Genomic DNA, 18,527 nt, shown 5'->3' with positions numbered 1-18,527 from the left:
CGCAATTTAAGGAATCTCTAAATTGTGTTTACTTAAATTGCGATTGCATTTAAGGGATCCCAAATTGAGATTCCTTAAATGCAATGCATTAAAGTAAAAAAATTGGCGATTTTGCTAATAGGGGGAGCAAATTACCATGAAGTTGAACTTCATGGTAATTTGCAAAAACTTTGAAAAATGCACTTTTGTGCATTTTTCAAACTTTCATGTTGCGCACACACATGCCCTTAGAGCATGTGTGTGTGCAACATATGTTCACAGATCAATTTCAGGGGTGCAATAGGGTGTCATTTTGACACCCTTGCACCCTTGAAATTGCATGAGCAATTTGCGAGTACCTACTGGTACTCGCAAATTGCTCATGCAATCTCCAATTCATTCCTATGGGCCTAGAGGCCCATAGGAATGAATGGGATGGCATTCCTTAATTGCGAGTCGCAATTTGCGAGTCGCAATTAAGGAATGTGTAGGAATCGCTATTTTTATAGCGATTCCTACATGCATAGGCTTTTGCAATTCCTTAATTGCGATTCCTTAATAATCGCAATTAAGGAATCGCAATAGCCTACGTTGATGCATGTGCCAGTTAGTCTCTATGCAGTATAAAACAATTGACACAGTAAATGTTGAACTAAACCAGGATAGTGAAATGTGGGTAGGGGTGGATGAGGATGTAGAGTATGGTTCTTGCATTTACATGTTACTGCAACTATGTGATTTTCAGCATTGGTGGCAGTGGTTATAGAGGGTCCGTGGACCGTACTCTGAAAGGACGATGATAGATATTAAGTGGAGGTTGATGGTGTCCAGCGTGGGGGTTCTGGACAGTATGAGACCATAATCACTGAGATGAACATAGAAGCTTCAGGATTGAAGAGGTACAGCAGTACTGAGTCTGTGATCCAAAGCACACAAGTTGCCAACCCACAAAACCTTTTGGCTTATATCTAAAGTCTTTGATTCCGGATCAGACCTAGGGCAGTCACTGGTTTCTTGAATAGTGCATTTTTCAGCAGGTTTGTGATTATGTTGTCCACCAAATACAAATTGTAAAGCTTAAACAGAAAGGCATGTGATGCACAGTCTGTTGTGTCACTTACGAGTCTGCATTCACTTAGCACTGTGTTTGAGTAACACATGCAAAGTATGGTAGCAGTTGTACAGAATAATCAATCAATAAGTATTTGTAGAGTGCGGCTACTCATCCGTGAGGGTCTCAAGGGGCTAAATAATCACACATCTACAAAGAGCTATAACTGAAGGGGTTCTGCATGGTGCCATAATTTCAGATATCGTATTCAAGGACATTAGGCGTTTCTAATAGTGTCTTACACTCTGCTACCAATAGGGTGTACCATATGTTGTGACCCAAAATGGGTTGCAATCAAATCCCAAAATACACCATGACATCGGAGCACGCTTAGTTAGTAGATGCAATATATAGCGGCTATTGTGTTAAAAAAGTGGTACAAGGGTTCTTTGTCACCAATCACTTTTTTTGTCAATGCTTCAGGTACTCAAAAAGTCATAATGCAACCAATGTGTACATGAACATCTGGCAGCCGACACATGTTTCGTCTGGTTCAGACATTTTCAAGGCGATCAAGTAGGACTTCGTAAATATGATAAAAGGGTCATATAAACTTGTCAAAATGTCTGTTCTAGGCACCGCCATTCATTATCTGCAGCAAGGTAAGCTTAGCCAACTTTGTTGAATGTAGAGTCTTTGCCATGATGAACTTGCATGGTTGAGCCTGCACCAAATGTCCATACGATTCGAGGACCTTATACGTGCCAATAAATGTATGATTATTTATTAAGTTCACACCATGGGGTCAGGGAACCCTGATCATAGCGTCAGCCACACAATGCGGGCTGAAACTTGCATGGGCCAAAGCCACTGCTTGCTGATGAGAAGTCTGGGAAGGGACTTCTCAGAACTCCAGGTCCTTCTTCTGCACACCCAGCATTTAGCTGCTGTGGGCTCAGCAGCATGGTTTAAGCACGCGGAAGGGCCAACCTGTTTCACAACTCCGGTTGCACTCTGTAAACTTTAACCTGTGCTGTGAAAAATGTGCCACTCCTACGGGGGCGTAGCTTAGTCAGTAAGACTTGGGGGTCAGCTGCATTTTTTTCGGACAATTACGCTGGCATTTCATGTTAATCATTATATGAGAAGCAGCGCGTGATGGGGGCTTAAGGGCCACTGGAAATGATAAGGAGTGCAGATTGTGAGGGGGTGCTTAAAAAACTGTATTTTGGAAAATAACATTTTTTTAAGACCTTCAAAACAGAGACAAGAGTGTGTGTGTGTTTTCGCCTGAGTGAGTATTTAAAATGATCAGGTGAAATCCAACACACACTTTACCATACCCGACTGAAAGCTCCTGCACCCTACTATTTATTAAATAATACATTTTTAAGAGGTGTGTTACACCCCAAACACCCTTCCCAAAGCTTCGCCTCAGCACTCTCATACTTTGCTGACCACCCTTATTGCCCATCTATAAGCAGCAGGCAAAACAGTTCTAATTGTGGCCCATGATATCCCTTTTGTTGTCACAACCCTGACCACACTGCAAGCTTCTATTAATTTTCCACATTAAATGTGATCGGCACAGCGCGACCAGGACTATTGCAGCTGGGGCACCGGCCCCTGGCCTGTCCCCATTACAACGCCACTACTGCAGGACTTTAGAGCCACGCATTATAGAGATTGAATTAAATGCAATGCTTGATTTGTAAAATAATGCAGTTAAATGTTGGTGTGCCAAATACTAGGCCTGGGCGGTAAATTTTGTTCCGTTTGCGGAATTTGAAAATTTTGACATTTTCGCATTCCGTGGAGAGCGCGAAAATGTCAAAACTTTCGCAACCTGCCATGAAACGGAAGTATTTTTCTTGTTTGCGCTTTAAAAATGCATTCTCGCGCGCGTGATTGCGACTTACCGGGTCCCTGCGTTCGCCGACGAGTTTTCCTATCCGTTCGCGCGCGCCACAAGATGTTGGATTGTTGGTAGCCGGTCGCGCTATCCCGCGAGAGTTTGCGATCACGAACATGTCAGTGCGATCGCGAATAGGAAATAAGCATCGCGAGCAAGATGGCCGCACCCATTAGCGACCGCATGGGCAAGTTGGAGATATATTTCCCCGCGAGCACGCAAAAACACATCGCGAACAGGCGGGAAAAGCAATCTTCGCGAAAGTTTTGCATGCTCGTGGAGATTTTGTGCAATTTAGCGATAATTTGCGAAAGTTAATTTTGCAAATTCCGCCCACCCTTACCGAATACCAAGGCTGTGTAGTCTTGAATTCACCTCATGCCTCAATCCACTGCCAGTCACTCCCTGCCCCTTTATCTCACGCTTGCATGTTCCTGCTTTCTCCCCTTATGACAGTTTCTCCAGCTTTCTCTTCCTCCATCTTTCCTATTTGTTTACGTTTCCCTCTCTTGGTCTCAGTAAATGTCTGATGCTGGAAAATAAGTGCTGGTCCTCAAAAGAGAGTGCCGGTGGTCCCCCCCAGCAACCACCGTCTCAAATTAAACACTGCTTAAATGTGCAAGAAATAGAAACTTCAGAGCATAGGTAGCTTAAATAAACTAGTGTAACAACCTCTGTTATTCTCCGAATTAGAGCAGGACCTTTTTTGATCCTACAGCTGGAAATAGTTTATGTTACAGCTTCAGGAAGAAGTAAATGTTTATGTTTGAGAAACTTAATGAATCCTAAATAAGACAGATTCATTTATTTGAGCTCAGCTCGCTGTAACTCAAATCTCAGTCACAAAGGGGTCAGAAAGTTGCAGAGAGCTCTCTATAACTCCCTTCTTTATGGGCTCAGAGATGGAGCCAGGCACCTCCCTTGCATTTCGTGGAAAGGGCATCATCCTAGAGGGCCTGCAACTGAGGAAGAATGTGGGTATGTGAGGAATTCACTCCATGTGGATATCATTAAAGGTCTGCGCTGGCTTGTTCTAAGGATGCTGAATGTTAACCATCAGCTAATATTAATGAGCAATAGGTTAAACTTTCATGCAACTCAACACATGAATGGCATTTGCTGTGCTGCGTTGCGTGAAAGGGAGAGAGCAAAAAGGGGCGAAATTTAATAAGATATGATACACTTCTGTTCTATGCCTGTGCTGGCGTACTTTTGGCAACCTATCGCCAACGCAGGCACCCTTGCATCAGGCTGAAAGGGGGCCTACGTTGTGGTTGGGATAGTTATTGTCCTTAAGAGGTATATTCCTCTTTGAATGTGTGCTTCACAATGCAGTTCACATGAAAAGAGGAAGTAACTAGGAGAAATAAAGATGTTTTTCCTTGTTGTGCTTCCCTCGGGTAGTCACACCATTTTTAGCACTAACCCAGGTTTGCAAACTTTAGTAAATCTGGGTCTGATTCAAAATATATGAATGGATGCACGGGAATGACCATGATCCACCCATGTAATGCCTCCCTGACGCAAAATTACTTCAGGGGAGCACTATGCTCTGCCTTGCGTTATTAAGAAAGTCACGCAAAGTCATGCAAATCGGGAATGTGTGGCTTTGTAAATCTCGAAATACTTTTTGCGTCGTTGCTGCGCCAAAAAAGTGGTGCGTCCACGACACAAAATGTTGTTAACTCTAGGCCTAAGTCTCCAGTTCATAAAATCATAGTTGTCAAGTGAACCCATGTCACGAGGTGGCGTTCCGTTAGTCCTAGTTAATCAGTTAACAGTGCTGTGCATGCTGGCAATCGAAGTTTCAATTTTATCATCAGATATATTGGAATTGTGCCTAGAAACACTGGCTTAAGAAACAGAACTGGACGAATCTCACCCTCATGCCTTAGGACAGCCACCGATATGACCGATCCTGATTTCACGCCCACCAACTTGTTGATAACTTAGAGGCTTATTAGAATAGTGCACCTTGACCCATGTTGTCTCCTGTGATATATCGGATGACGTCAATTCTCTGGGAGGAATATCAGCCGCGTCCCGTGCAGGTAAGAGCGGTGGGGCGGTGAGGCTGGGTGGGTGGGATTTTGAAGAGAAGACGACGAGGGAAAATTATTTATTTCGTTATTTTTTCCCCCTGTGGTCATCTGTCGAATCTCCCCTCAACCCGGCCAACCATTCTTACCTGCACGGGCCGCGGCTGACCAGTATGCTTTCCGCTCTGGGCTTTCATTTATCAGCCAAATGCATTTTTGGAAGTGATTTATCGGTTCTTTTCAATTTAATGACTTTGACACGCAACCCCATCCTTTATTATAATTCCAGTAAAGTCGTAGGGAAGGTGAACGTGATAATGCCATTATTTGAAGTTACGTCATTCATCCTTTGCCCCAAACAATAGGTAGTTGTAGAGCGTGCTATTGAAAGCTCGAGGCTGCTACATTTGGTTGGCGACAGACTAAATATCCAGTTACTAAAACTAGCAGAAATAAAGGCATACTAGCTTTGAAAGCTCGGGTCAGCTTTGTTAAATCACAAAGGCTGAACAGAGCTTGGCTGTGACAATGTAGGCAGAGCACTTACTCAACGTTATTTCGATCTACACATAGATCATAAAAGTACAGACATAAAAATCTTGGAAGGTCCAAAAATACATCCATATCTCCTACATAGTACAATTAATACACTACAACAGCAGCCCCCACCTGGCAATCAACACATTTGGATACAGAAGATTTCGAAAAATATATAAACCATTTATGAAGCAATAAAATTTAATACATTATATAAAATCACATTAAAATCGCATAAGGATGCACTCTCTCCTGTATCAATTGAAGGCGGGTCAGCCAAGCAAATTTTAACATCCACCAAGCTGTAATCAATCTCCTGAGATGATGCATTGTAAACCTAGGCCGTGTAAAGTGACAGTGCAAAAGAAAAAGAAAAAATAGTGCCTAGATCATAAAAGACTCATAAAAGAATAATACCACAACACTGGGAAATGGCCTAAAGCAGCAATTGGACCTCCACCAAGGATAGCTTTAAACAGGTGCAATATCTCTTATCAAACATCCCCACTTACCTCACCGTGTCCTCTCCTGATCGTTCCTGTTCCTGGGCCCGCACATCTCAGCATCTAGACCACGCATAAATGCGTGGCTAATTCATATGCGTGTTTAAGGCAAGCGTGGTTGCACTTGCATTGGAACGGCATGCATGTCTCTTCCCACATTGTTCAGGCCGTTTTCTCTCCCTGCCTGATGCTAATTGGTTGGGTGAGCTCCCCCTCAACCCCCCCCCATCTAAGCCTGGCATAATTCTCTTTATGCAGCCGTACCAGAACTGCCAATAGGTTCTGCGGAATGCCCATCCTATCCAGTGTTGTCCATAGCAGGGCCCTTAGCACCCAGTCGAAGGCTGCACTTAAGTCAACAAAGGCTTACAAAAAGGCACCCCTTGCTTACTGTCACAGTGTTCCAAAAAAGGCAATTGAAGAGGTAAACCTGGTCTACTACACTAGTTCCACCTCTAAATACCACCTGGAACTCTGAAAGCACATTATTCTTCCTAATCCAATCTGAGATTAATTTCAAGATTTGTTTTCAGAAAATCTTCTGTGACGTGTCGATTAGACTGATTGGCCTACAGGGGCATTGTGCTGGCCCTTCTTATAGCTTGGAAGGATTTCCACTGAACACCATGACACAGGAATCTGCACACCCTTTTAAACGAGATCTGAGAGGTGGCTCATGTAGGAGCCTCAGATACCCAGATGTCATTTAAAGAGCTTGTTTGGAATTCGTTTGGGTTCTGGTGCTTTCTCTAGTAGCTTAGAGATAATAGCCTCCTCGGTCTCCCACAGGATTACTTCTATGCAGTTTGTATCCATATGTTTTACTACCAGCACAGGGTCCACATTGACCCACGCTGCGGCATTCATACAGGAGTATAAATTACTAAAATGAGATACCCAAATCTGTGGAGTATAAAGTACTCCACAGATCTTTTGCACCATTAGACCTCACTGCCAATTTGACACAACATTTAATGTTGTCTTTATTTGACAGAGCATGCTCATCCCAGAGGGGGTTTTCCCATTCCCTCTTGGCCTTTCCCAGTTTGCTCTTGTAAATTGCCCTACATATCACCAGTTGTGACCCAACCCAAGTCTTAGAAACTAACAGTAGTTGAGTTTTGGCTATCCTACATGTCTTTGCATACCAGGGAATTTACTTCTGGTTCTTGCACGCATACTTAGTGTCTCATGTCAAGGTCTCTGGGATTTGGCCAAAAACAACCCTCGCTCCTCCTGGGCAAGGTTATTCAATAACTGTACCTGTTCTTTAGCCATGTTGTTCACCACCTCCACATGTTCTAGGTGCTTTTCAGCCCAACCCCATTTAATAGTCTTTTCATTATTGGAGTGTTCACCGCCTCCTATTTGGACATGGCCCCGGGAAAGCGGGGTATTGGTAAAGGAGCCCAGTAAAGTCAAACTAAGGGCATTGTGATCGCTGTCCACCCTTTCCAAAGCCACCATGTCCTGAACATACATCCACTCTTCAGGCTAACTAAAAAATAACCAAACAAGCTTTCGACCATGGCTAGGGTTTTTTTTTTTAGGTACTCATATTCATTTTACTTTAGCCTGGTTCTTCTTTTTTTTTTTTTTTTTTTCTCTTTAGGTGGTGGGTGCCTTTACACGTCCTAGCATCTATAGGGTCACACGATTGGATCCTTTTTTGTCCTTTTTATGCAATGCACTTCTGAATTCTTCTTCTTTCTTCTTTTTTCTGGGTTGTTCTCTGTCGCGACTTGCTCTCTACAGTCACTTTGATTTTCTAACAAACTGTAACAATTTTTTATGACCAGTATCCTTTCATCATTTTTGTAGCCCTGAGGAAGTCTGTTGGGCTTTCCGCCCTCTGACGAAACACGTGTTGGCTACAATCTTCTATGAGATCTACTGTTTACATCTGAAAGCAATAAAGAAGAATATCCACATAATTTTGGATGGGACTCTCTTCTTCATAAATCATTATACTACTGATTAATCATTGTTATTATTGTTTGCTCAGGAATAATCCAATGTTTGTAAAAAATAACCAACACTGCTGATGTTCCCTGGCCTGTTGAAGGTGTGTTTTCATTCATGTATCAGACGCAGTCTGCACCTTTATGACTCTTAACTCAAAATGTAAGCTTAGTGCAAATATCTGGGCGTGCCGTAGGGACCATTGAACTGGAGGGAGATTTATAGATGGAGTTCCCCATTCTTTATCCAGCTCAGCCAATAAATATGGGTCCAATGAAATTAGGGGTTCAAAAGTAGCTTTCAGGTCATCTGCTTTAAGCTCCCCTCCACCCCAATACTCAATCGAAAAAAACCTCTAGAATGCTGAGCATCTGAGTTCCTTCTTTCCTTCCCACAACCCGATTGTATACATTGATCAATGCCAGGGAGTTGCCACAATTAAAATCTACTCTAACGGCCAACACATCCAAGGAATCAATGGGTAGGATCTTAATTGAACATTGTAGTTCTGTCCACACCCATATTGCCAGTCACCCCGATGGCCTCCCTCTGGAGGATTCGAGTGCAGGGGTATTAGAGGAGGTGCACCCATTCCTAACGATGGGCGGTAAACTCCATGTTTCCTGAAAGAGACAAATATCATAATCATCTATAAACTAGCCTCAGTCAGAGTCCCCAATTTGGTGCCTATCCCAGGTACGATCCTAGACAAACATTTTAGTACTTCCCTAACGTACTCTGAAGTACTTACTTCCTAGCTTTGCCTGGGAGTCATGTCTGAGACCCACTGGACCAGTAACTTTTTTCAGTTAAATGGATAAGGCCAGTGCTTAATTTGAGCCCGTGGTTTCCGGTACTTGGCACCATACTTAATTGTCAACACTGGTGCTTTTGACAGTCTGCCACAAGCTGGCGTTGTATGGCTAATTTAGAGATGTTCACAACAACAGCTAATTATTATTTCAACATACAATAAAAATTACTATTACCTGCCCGCCAAGCCATTCTTATTGCTTTGGGGGCCTGAAATAGTCCGAATTGTCATACTTGTAGTCGAGTTGTTACTATCATTGGCAGCATAGCAGGGGCAATGTGTAGTGCAAGCTGCAGTCGTCTTGGGACAAGAGCCCTGGCACCTATTTTTGTTTGCAAAGTAAGCACTGGATAAGGTAGGATACTAAACAAATTATTTCTTGGAAATAATGCAGTAGTCTGGAGCAGACTCCCTTTCACCTTAGGCAGCCATCCTGACACACAATTTCTCCCGCAGCTGGCGATGCCCTTGTGTCATGGATTGTCTGTTATGACCTGACCCCCATGGTCAGCTAGGATCGCACAACTGGAGGGAATCCCAATAACCTTGCTTTTCTCTGGGCAGTGATGACGAGCAGCTCTCTTCACCTGATCAAAACAGATATACAACTAAAAGGTAGAACACGTGGGACCAAACATAGCGTCCAGCTCTGTAAATTGGACAGCAAGCTCCTAGAGTATAGTCATTCCCCAAATATTAAAAAAGAGATACTGCTGTTTATTTAGCAGTTTTACATAGCACCGTCCAGATATAAATATGTGGCGGAGCTATTTCGAAGTATAAAGATGGCGCAGTCTCTAGAGTAGAAAAGTACATCCACGTTATTGGGAGGCGGAGAGAGAGGTAGGGTATAGGAGAGAGAGGTAGGGTATAGGAGAGAGAGGTAGGGTATAGGAGAGAGAAGTAGGGTATAGGAGAGAGAGGTAGGGTATAGGAGAGAGAGGTAGGGTATAGGAGAGAGGTAGGGTATGGGAGAGAGATGTAGGGTATAGGAGAGAAAAGTAGGGTGTAGGAGAGAGAGGTAGGGTATAGGAGACAGAGATAGGGTATATACCATCATACATCGAAGTCATTCACAGCAGTCAGCTTGGAAGAGAAATCAAGTTATGAGGGTAGTAGCACTGGAGCAGGAAGGACTTGCAGTCCTTTTTGAAGGTTTCAAAGAAGGATGGAGCTCTGATTGAAGCTGGTAATGAGTTCCTGATCTTAGAAGCTCTTCCTGAGATTGTCTGTTTCTGTATTTTTTCTTTCTTGAAGGGTGGGGTTTCCGGTAGTAGAGTGCTTGAGCCTCTGAGAGCCCACTGACTTCCAGGTACTTTTAGTTTCAGGGCCTGATAGGGTGAAGTGTATTTATGGAGATAATTATTTGGGTGCTGTTGGGGGAAATTATCAATAATAGCATAGCTTTTCACTGCATTTATATACTTGTCAATTTAGTTCCATTTTAAAGAAATGGGTATTGGCTATCATGGTGTTGGGCATGGCTACTACTCAGTGGGAGTTAGAAATGGCAGTAGAATAGGCTTCAACATTTGGCAGAGAACACTGCTCAGCTACGTCGAGAAGAGGAGGGGTGATCAAAATAATGGCATCTAGTACCATGCAAACACTTTGGCAAGTTATTTAGACCCTTCTTATACAAACATGGAAACCAGGACCTGATTCACATTTTTTTTCTGTGAGCAATTAATTATGGAGGAAAGCTTTGGGAATCAGAAAACGTGTTTTTCCAATGAGTAGATGTCTTTCTCCCCCAAATATTTATGTAATAAGGACTGTTAGGAGGAAGAGTGTAACTCTGTGTAATGAAGACTACATGAAAGTAAGTTGCACCCCACTGCAAATGTATGCAAAAACCTAAAATTGACTAAAAAAGGTAAACCTAACAGGAGGGATAGAAATTTTAAAAAGTAGCAGTTACATTGTGTAACCAAAACTCTTACCATCAGACAAGGCGACTCGTCCCAGGGTCGATATGTAGAAATCCCTCCATTCACAACTGCCAGGAACAGCAGCAGATACAGCCGCATGGCTCTGAGGGGAAACAAAACACACTTGTTCTCAGAGCTAAATAATAGCGGTCAAAATTATGTTCACAATCTCTTTTAAAAGACAGAACATACACCACAAGTCATATAGATAACATATACTATCTGCAAGGTAAACAACCCTGTCCACGAAACCATCACCCCGCATGTTGTTACAACATGGTTGTTACAACGACGGCTTTGTAACAACTCATACCATTACCCCGCAAGTTGTAACAATGACTTGCGGAGGGGGAGAAGGTGTTGGATTTAAAATCCAACACCTGCCCTACTGTCCGCACAGACTGGAGTTGAAATAGTAAATTATACTATTCTAACATCCAGCGCCCCCCTCCGCTAGTTGTTCTTATGACTTGCGGGGTAATGGCATGCGTTGTTACAACGCGGTCGTGGTGATGACCACGTTGCAACAACATGCAGGGTGACCGGCTGCGGATAAAAGAGGCATATTCATCTGCAAGCAGATCACTTAATACCCAGAGGCACAGGTTTATGTCTATTCACAAGTATTGTGTGAATTTATTTGGTGAAAGTTGAAACTATCTTCAGCGGTAATGTCTACCCAGATGGATGGACACAGATTCAGATCAGCAGAACTAGAGAGTGAGGTGAAACATTCTACTTGCTTGATCACCTAGGGATGCATATCTGAGGCCCTACCGGCACTATTGGGCCACCGGAACATCACTTTTTTGATGTTCTGGTGGCGCAATGTGACACTGGCATATTTATAAGGCCCAGTAAAGCCATGTTACGTGGCTTTTCATGGGCTTAAAAATATGTGCCCCTTTCACGCAGAAAACGGCGTACAAGGGGCATTCCATGGGTGCTGCTGGGGACGTTCCAAGCAACAGCCATGGCTTTTTGACACTGCCCCAAATTTAGGAGAAGTCGTAAGTCTGGGGCAGAGGCACAACGAGGAGAAATATCTTTATTTCTCCTAATTTTTCCTCCTTCTATGTGTGCTGCATTCTGCAGATCACATAGAAAGAGGAGAAAACCTCTTGTGATTGTTTTTGTGCAGGAAAGATTCCCGTCCTGCACAAAAACAATCATCCCCGCAACGCAGGTACCCTTGCACCATGGTGCAAAGGTGTTTGCGTTGGCGCACGGCAGCCCATTGTGCACCAGCGCAGGGAAAAAGGACTGGAAGCGCCGTATCTAAGAAATACGGCGCATTCATGTCCTTTTCTTTTGCCATAGGGCCGCGCAGCAGCAAGGCCTGCTGCGCTGCCCTATGGCAAAAGAAACATAAATGCGGCCCCTAGTTTGTACTCAGAAGCTGTGGCAGTGATGGCTTACCTGTAGTGGAAAGAAGGTAGTGTCAAATGCAGGAAACAGCAGTCGCAAGTTTCAGCAGTGAGGGACTCACAGATTCTTAGATCAGGATCATGCTTTTGCTGCTTTCATTGTACCTGTTTCCTCCTCTGTTCCACCCCAAGTAACATGCTGGCCCTTTTTCACTTTTGCACTCTTCCCTCCGCTTTACAACCCTTTTGCATTTTGCGTAGATAGTTGCATCGTTTGGTGCTCGACCTAGCAATTTGACTCTATCTCTGCACTCATGTCAACTTTTGTTGGAAAATAGTTTTAATGCACAAAAGTTGATCAGACCTGCCTTATGAACCATTTTACGCTTTGAAGTGCCACCTTTTGTGGATAAAGTGCCCACGCAAACTAATAGTAAATCTGGGGCATTACGGTTGCGGTGTATTCAGTTTTCCAACACTCATGTTTGTGCAGGCAAAGGCTATTGTTTTCTGATGTTAAGGGGTAGATGTGTTTTGAGTCCATATCTCCCTGTTCCAGCATGGGGCCTTTCCTGTGGGGCCCTGAGGAGTCAGTGGTCCCAGTATACCCAGGCACTAACATTGACCCTGGGTGTTAGGTACTATTGGGCGCCAACCAGATATGCACCTTTGTGCTCTGGAATCTCCTAGAATAGTAAAGGTGAGCAGTCAATGCTTAGTTACTCTAGCAGGCGGGACTGGGTTGATAACTCAAATAGCGTATGACACGTAACTACACCCAATCAGGTCAATGTCCAGTCAGAATGAGACAAGGACAGAGAAAGGGATAGAGAAAGAGAAAAGTAAGAAGCAATGGGAGAGGGAGAGCTAGTAAGACAGTGGGAGGGATAGCGCCTATATAGCACACATTATGTAGATCTATCTCTCTGCACTGTTCTGAATGTTTAACTTTAAGCTGGCCAAAACCCATGCCCGGGGTCTTCAAGGTAGCGGTGCTAACAATGCGTGACAGCAGACTGCGGTTGTGAATTATGTGTGGGTGCATTTTCTGAGGATCACGACTGGAGCAGACCAAGATACTTTTGACCTGAGATCACACGTATGAAGTATATGGGCACACCCTTAAATCAGCACAATAAGATGGATGACTTTGGACTGTGGGACACTAAGGCCTAAGTCCCGGAATCAATATGTAATATTGTCCCTGCACTGGAAAGTTTGCAGGATATACCTTGCACCGGTCGACCACTGACCTTGAGCAGTTGTATGTCTGGACCAGGCCTAGGAGTTCATCTGTGGAGCAGTTGTGCCAACAATCTCAACAATGCTCCTGGGTTTTGCAGCCGCTCTTCCTGGGTGAATGGCTGTGGAGCAAAGTCTCATTGCATGAGGGCCACAGAAATGGAGGTGTCAGGAGCCTTAATGTGCACTGGCTGGTGAGTATTATAATTATGAAACAGAATGCCTTTGTTTCTACTTATCCTATTTATCGCTAGAAGTGCCACTTTGTGTATGTTGGAGTATTTTATTAGTGTCTCAAAAAAGGATTACCATTAATGAAAAGGGATTATGCAGAATTTCAGCAGTACACATTATATTAGTTGTTGTGAAGACAATCTTGCTCAATTGTAATCATAAATGTTTATTTTGTATAATATATCATTTGTTTAATTAACTATCAATATTGAGGGGCCTTTCAGCAAAGATGACAGCTCCCAAAAGAACGTGGTTTGTCACATCCTCAATCTGAAACGACCAGTCAACACGTTCCTGCAATGAAGTCACAACAATTTCTCCTGAGCAAACAAAATTTAGAATAAAAATCTGTCTGCTTTGCAAACAAATCCCTATAGATCCAGACTCCAAGCTCCCTGACCAAATCCTCTGCATTCTGGTAATATGGGATACCCAGCTCATTGAGAGGTTTTCTAGGTGGTTGCACATGAAGACGGAAAAGAATGAGTGGAACACTGAATGACATAGATACGGAATCTGAGATGGATTTCCCAATTTTAACTTTTTGAGTGCCTTCAGATCGGCATTTCAATATGGTGTTCCTAAGGTCCCACCGATGCCCATCCTGTTACAAAGGGTGTCCAGGGGTGCTCTGTGATTCAGTGTCGAATGCTTGTGTTCAGTAGAGTAACATAAGACAGGAAGTGCTTCCTTTGTCAAAGTTTCTAAAGAAGTGATCAAATATCAACTATCATCAATCATCAACTATCATTAAGGTGGCAGTTCCAGTGCTGGGGCCAGGTCACTGAGTCAAATGCAGCCATCCCCCCCACCTCACCCCCCCCCCCCCCCGATATCATCAGTATCATCTCTTGGCCTTTCCTCTCAACGCGTGCTCTTAAATGGCCATGGGTATCTTTGCTCCTAACAAAAAACAATAAATAGAATACCAACATAATGTGTGCACTAAAATGGATAACAGTAAAATAGCATTATAATACTCATGATGTCTGTTTTGTCCTAGAGGTCACAGGCCTTCCATACTTTTGAGGAGGTCTAGACATTTAAACGTGGTCTCCTAAATACCACTGAACCTCAAAGAATAGCACCGGATAGTAAGAATATTTGAAAATATTCCTGTTTTTATTTATTTTATTTATTTGCTACGTGGACTGCACAGGCAATAAATAACAATTGACTTAAAAAGGAAGAACATGGTACAATTATTTATAAATGTACATAGATATAATACAAATACCTAACACAATTAACTAATTTCTTTAATAGAAGCAGAGCATTAGGATAGGGTTTCTTATTATTCAGAGAAATCATTGATTCAAACATTTGCAATGCCAGGGGTGGTGCCCTGTGTGGACTAGAGGGTGTTCCACTAATACAGGAATGAAATATGATAGAAAAGATTACCATGTAAATGCTTAGCAAAGTGTTATAGGATTACACTATTTGACAGCACTGATGTGACCAAAGAGTACATCCTGAGTGTCTCATCTGGGTGGACTATAAGGAAACAAGAACAGAGATGAAAATATGGGTACAAATGCGATGGTGGAGGATGTGCGATGCCTGGCGGAGAACAACATGCAGGAGGTGATGAAGACGAAGGCATAAGGGTAAATCCAAGCATAGTACCAGCCTAGTGAACATCAAACAGCAAAATTACTAGACATAGACCCTCACAATAAGAGGCCTGTTAAAGTCATTGCGCCCGGTAACAGACGTTACCAGGTCTATCTGAATTATTTGTTGAGGATGTTTTGTATGGAGATTTTGGCAGATGAAAATCTCTCTTTCCTCCTGTCTGAAATACTGAGGGGAAAATAAGCGGAAATCTGCATGTAAACACAAATCCCTGCATGTTATTTCTGAACAACGTGTAATCCTTGTTGTTGCACTGCCCCAGGATTAATTGTGATCCTCTGTAAAATGATTCTAGCCACAGTTAAAGAGCAGGGATTACTCTGGGCCACTGGTAACAAGCCCTAGAACTGAATTCAGATGAGTAACATTCTTGTGGGTGAGGATCAGATTCTTCTTGGAGATCTAATGTGTTTCTCAATGAGGCATTCTTTTTACATACTCTTGAAGGTGGAGATGGAGGGGACATTCATGATTTAGTGGGGATAGTAGTCATTCTCGAAAGGAGTGTGCATTGCGTACCACTGCGAAACATGAAGATAGTCATTAGCTCTGGGGGTCCCGGAAGTAATGATGAAACCAAGGCTTGCCAACACATTCTTTTCAAGAACAGAGTACTATGGCTAGATCTTTCACAGGACAGCCAACATGGATTGGAAACTCTATCTGCTGCAAATAAATCTCTAAAGATATACCTGAAAAAGATCCCCAAGCCCACCTGTGATACAGTCTTAAAATAATGCAGTGTGATGACCAATGCTATTGACCCGATATAATTGCACATACACCACTTACCACTAAATTTGCCAGTAGTTTTTCTACCCAAGCATGCAAACTCCAACAAACAATCCTTAGGATGTTCCACATACTTTAATCACGTACCTCTGCTATGCTGGCTACGTCCCCGGGAATTGGCACCATAGGGATGTTGACCCTGAGGTTGGACCAGTATACTTTCATTAAACAATTATTATTGAAAAGTGTGGTTTTAAGCATGTTAAAAAAGAGGTGGACAATAAAAAGAGCGTTTGAAAACAGGCATACAACCTAGCCAATAAAGCCAGCGAAAGGTAAAGACATGCTCGCTTTTAAAAGATCTGGAGCCAGACTCTCCCTGTATTACTTCTATATCGTAACAGCGGCTGCAGACACTTACACAGCCCCTTTTGTAATACCCATTGCATGGATGCACATTTCACATCTGCAAATGAGGGAACACATTTGCCTCTGTGCATATTAATAATGTAAGTGCACAGACAAAGAGGCTCTCGAGGTGTACTATCTGTGTGCGGTTTAGCAAGCGGCCCACAGTTAGAGCACCCTTTGGAGTTAGCACGCAGGCTTTCCCTCTGTGACCGGCTGCAACCAATCCCCTGTGAGGAAGAGAAGTTGCCCTACTGCAAGGTGATGTGAGATCTACCTGCAGTGAAAGAGAGGAATTCGAAAACTGCGGCTCTATCACCGTTGCACCCTCAAGTGCAAATTTGTCTGAAGCCAAGCTGAAGACAGGGCATTTTTTGTAATACGTTTGGGGCTGTATTATAGAAGTGCCCCGGGGGCACAATGGGCATTTGCCCGCTTCCCCGCCAGGCACCCAGGATTACAGAAGGGGCCGCAGACGCTTGTGCATCCCCTTCTGTAATACCTAAAGCACTGGAGCACATACAGTGCCAGCGCTTCCTAAAGAGGGCGTTCCCTCATTTGCATCAGGGCGTGGCCCCATGCAAATGAGGGAATCCCCTTGCCTCTGCACCAGCGTCATATTGCAGATGCGGGTGCAGAAGCAAAGAAACTCTCAGGAGGTGCACTGACAGTGCTCCACCTAAAAGCTCAGGGGATGCGCTGTCAGTGCACCCCCTAATTGCAGCCCTCTGGTGGGGGGAGGAGCCCCATGGACCCACCACCATCCCCTTTAAAAGTGCAGGTGGGTTGCCACCTGCACAGTGAAACACGGAGCGGCTGCTTCAAAGCCTCTCCGTATTTCACTTGAATGCGCTGCCGCAGGGCCGCACGAGTTCGCGGCTGCCCTGGGGGCAACACATTCTATGCAATAGGGCGCAATTTCCCTGTTTGCGCCTGGCGCTCCTGTTTTAAGGTGCAGCAGGGTGCAAACAGGGAAAGTGCACCCTATACATAATAGGACCCCTGGTCTGTGCCGTGTGCACCTGGTGTACCAGATGCAAACCCGGTCACCGAAGAGTGGGACCATGCGCCCAATATTTAGTCGGGTAGCAGTAGTTAATTGGTTAAATTACAGTAGTTGAAAATGGTGGTCTAATAGTAAATAATCCTATCCCTCTGTGGGTCCACGTGCACTAACAAGAAATAATTGAAAGCACATTAATGTACTTTTGTTATGAGTGCTCTAGGATTCATTCTGATCGATGCATGAAGGTTCTTTTGAGTTGTAATAAAACTGTAATGTAACACCTTGCCTCCTACCGACCCCCCCCCCCCAACAAAAACTTAAAAGCAGCGGGTCAACTCTAGCACATTTTATGCTCGATCTATTTATTTAAACACAAATACTTCTGTTCACTGAAAGATATTCCATTCTACAGCACAAAGAAAGCTCTCAAATCCAGGGGATGAATGTTTCAGAGCAATAAAGCGCAGCATGAGCTCATTGTACACGCATCTGCAGGATGTCAATAAACTTTAATTGGAAACCGGGCCAAAAACTTTATTATTTTTCGGAATAGTTTGCTGAACACAGTCCCATTGTCCCCTCTGACTCAGAGGGACATTCTCGAACTTCAGGGAACCTGCCCTGTGTTTTCTTTAGGGCCTCATGGTATCCAGTGAACAAGCCCAGGGCGGGATTTTCCTAAAGGACCCTCCCTAACTCGTGTCCCGTTAATACAAGCAGCGCTGAGGAGGAAACGTGCCGGGCACTCGCACAGTCGGTCAATTAACAGGAACTCAACATGACATTTCCCCGTTTCCTCTGTTTAGCCTCACGTGGAAGTTGAGAGGTCAATTCGCCATTGTTTGCTTTGGCCTCACTGTGAAGACTTGCTCATGGTTGGCCATGGTACACACGGACCCTCTAATGTCCATGCTCTTGCACGCTTATTGACGCTCTGCAGCCCGGAAGCCAGGGGATGGTGGCCTTACTAAGCCAAAAAACCTCCTGTAGTCAGGTGGGAACCCAAAATCGTCAGGGCAGGCTTTACAAAGCCTGCTCTGCTGAATCCACCTTCACTTTTGTAATTTATTTCATGCCTTTCAAAGACACCCACGTACATTTTGTAAACCTGAGTTCATGAAGAAATGTGGAGGTGTCATACATGCCAATAGACACGATTTTTTAACCCCCCA

General features: G+C 43.8%; 1 protein-coding gene across 4 annotated transcripts in view; it reads right to left on the bottom strand.

Annotated features, from left to right (window-relative positions):
* The window catches only part of LRRC32 (leucine rich repeat containing 32), a 127,534-nt gene that overhangs the window by 4,836 nt on the left and 104,171 nt on the right, over nt 1-18,527 (bottom strand). For all 4 annotated transcript variants that reach the window (XM_085623269.1, XM_085623271.1, XM_085623270.1 and 1 more), the window contains one exon: nt 10,741-10,831. In XM_085623269.1, the coding sequence (XP_085479395.1) occupies nt 10,741-10,827 (87 nt within the window). In that variant the 5' untranslated portion in view covers nt 10,828-10,831. The remainder of the gene's footprint in view (nt 1-10,740; nt 10,832-18,527) is intronic.

Source organism: Triturus cristatus, chromosome 8 (assembly GCF_964204655.1).
Source record: "Triturus cristatus chromosome 8, aTriCri1.1, whole genome shotgun sequence".
Classification (NCBI taxonomy): Eukaryota; Metazoa; Chordata; class Amphibia; order Caudata; family Salamandridae; genus Triturus; species Triturus cristatus.
Note: the sequence above shows the minus strand (reverse complement) of the source record. Positions and strands in the feature narration are given on the sequence as shown.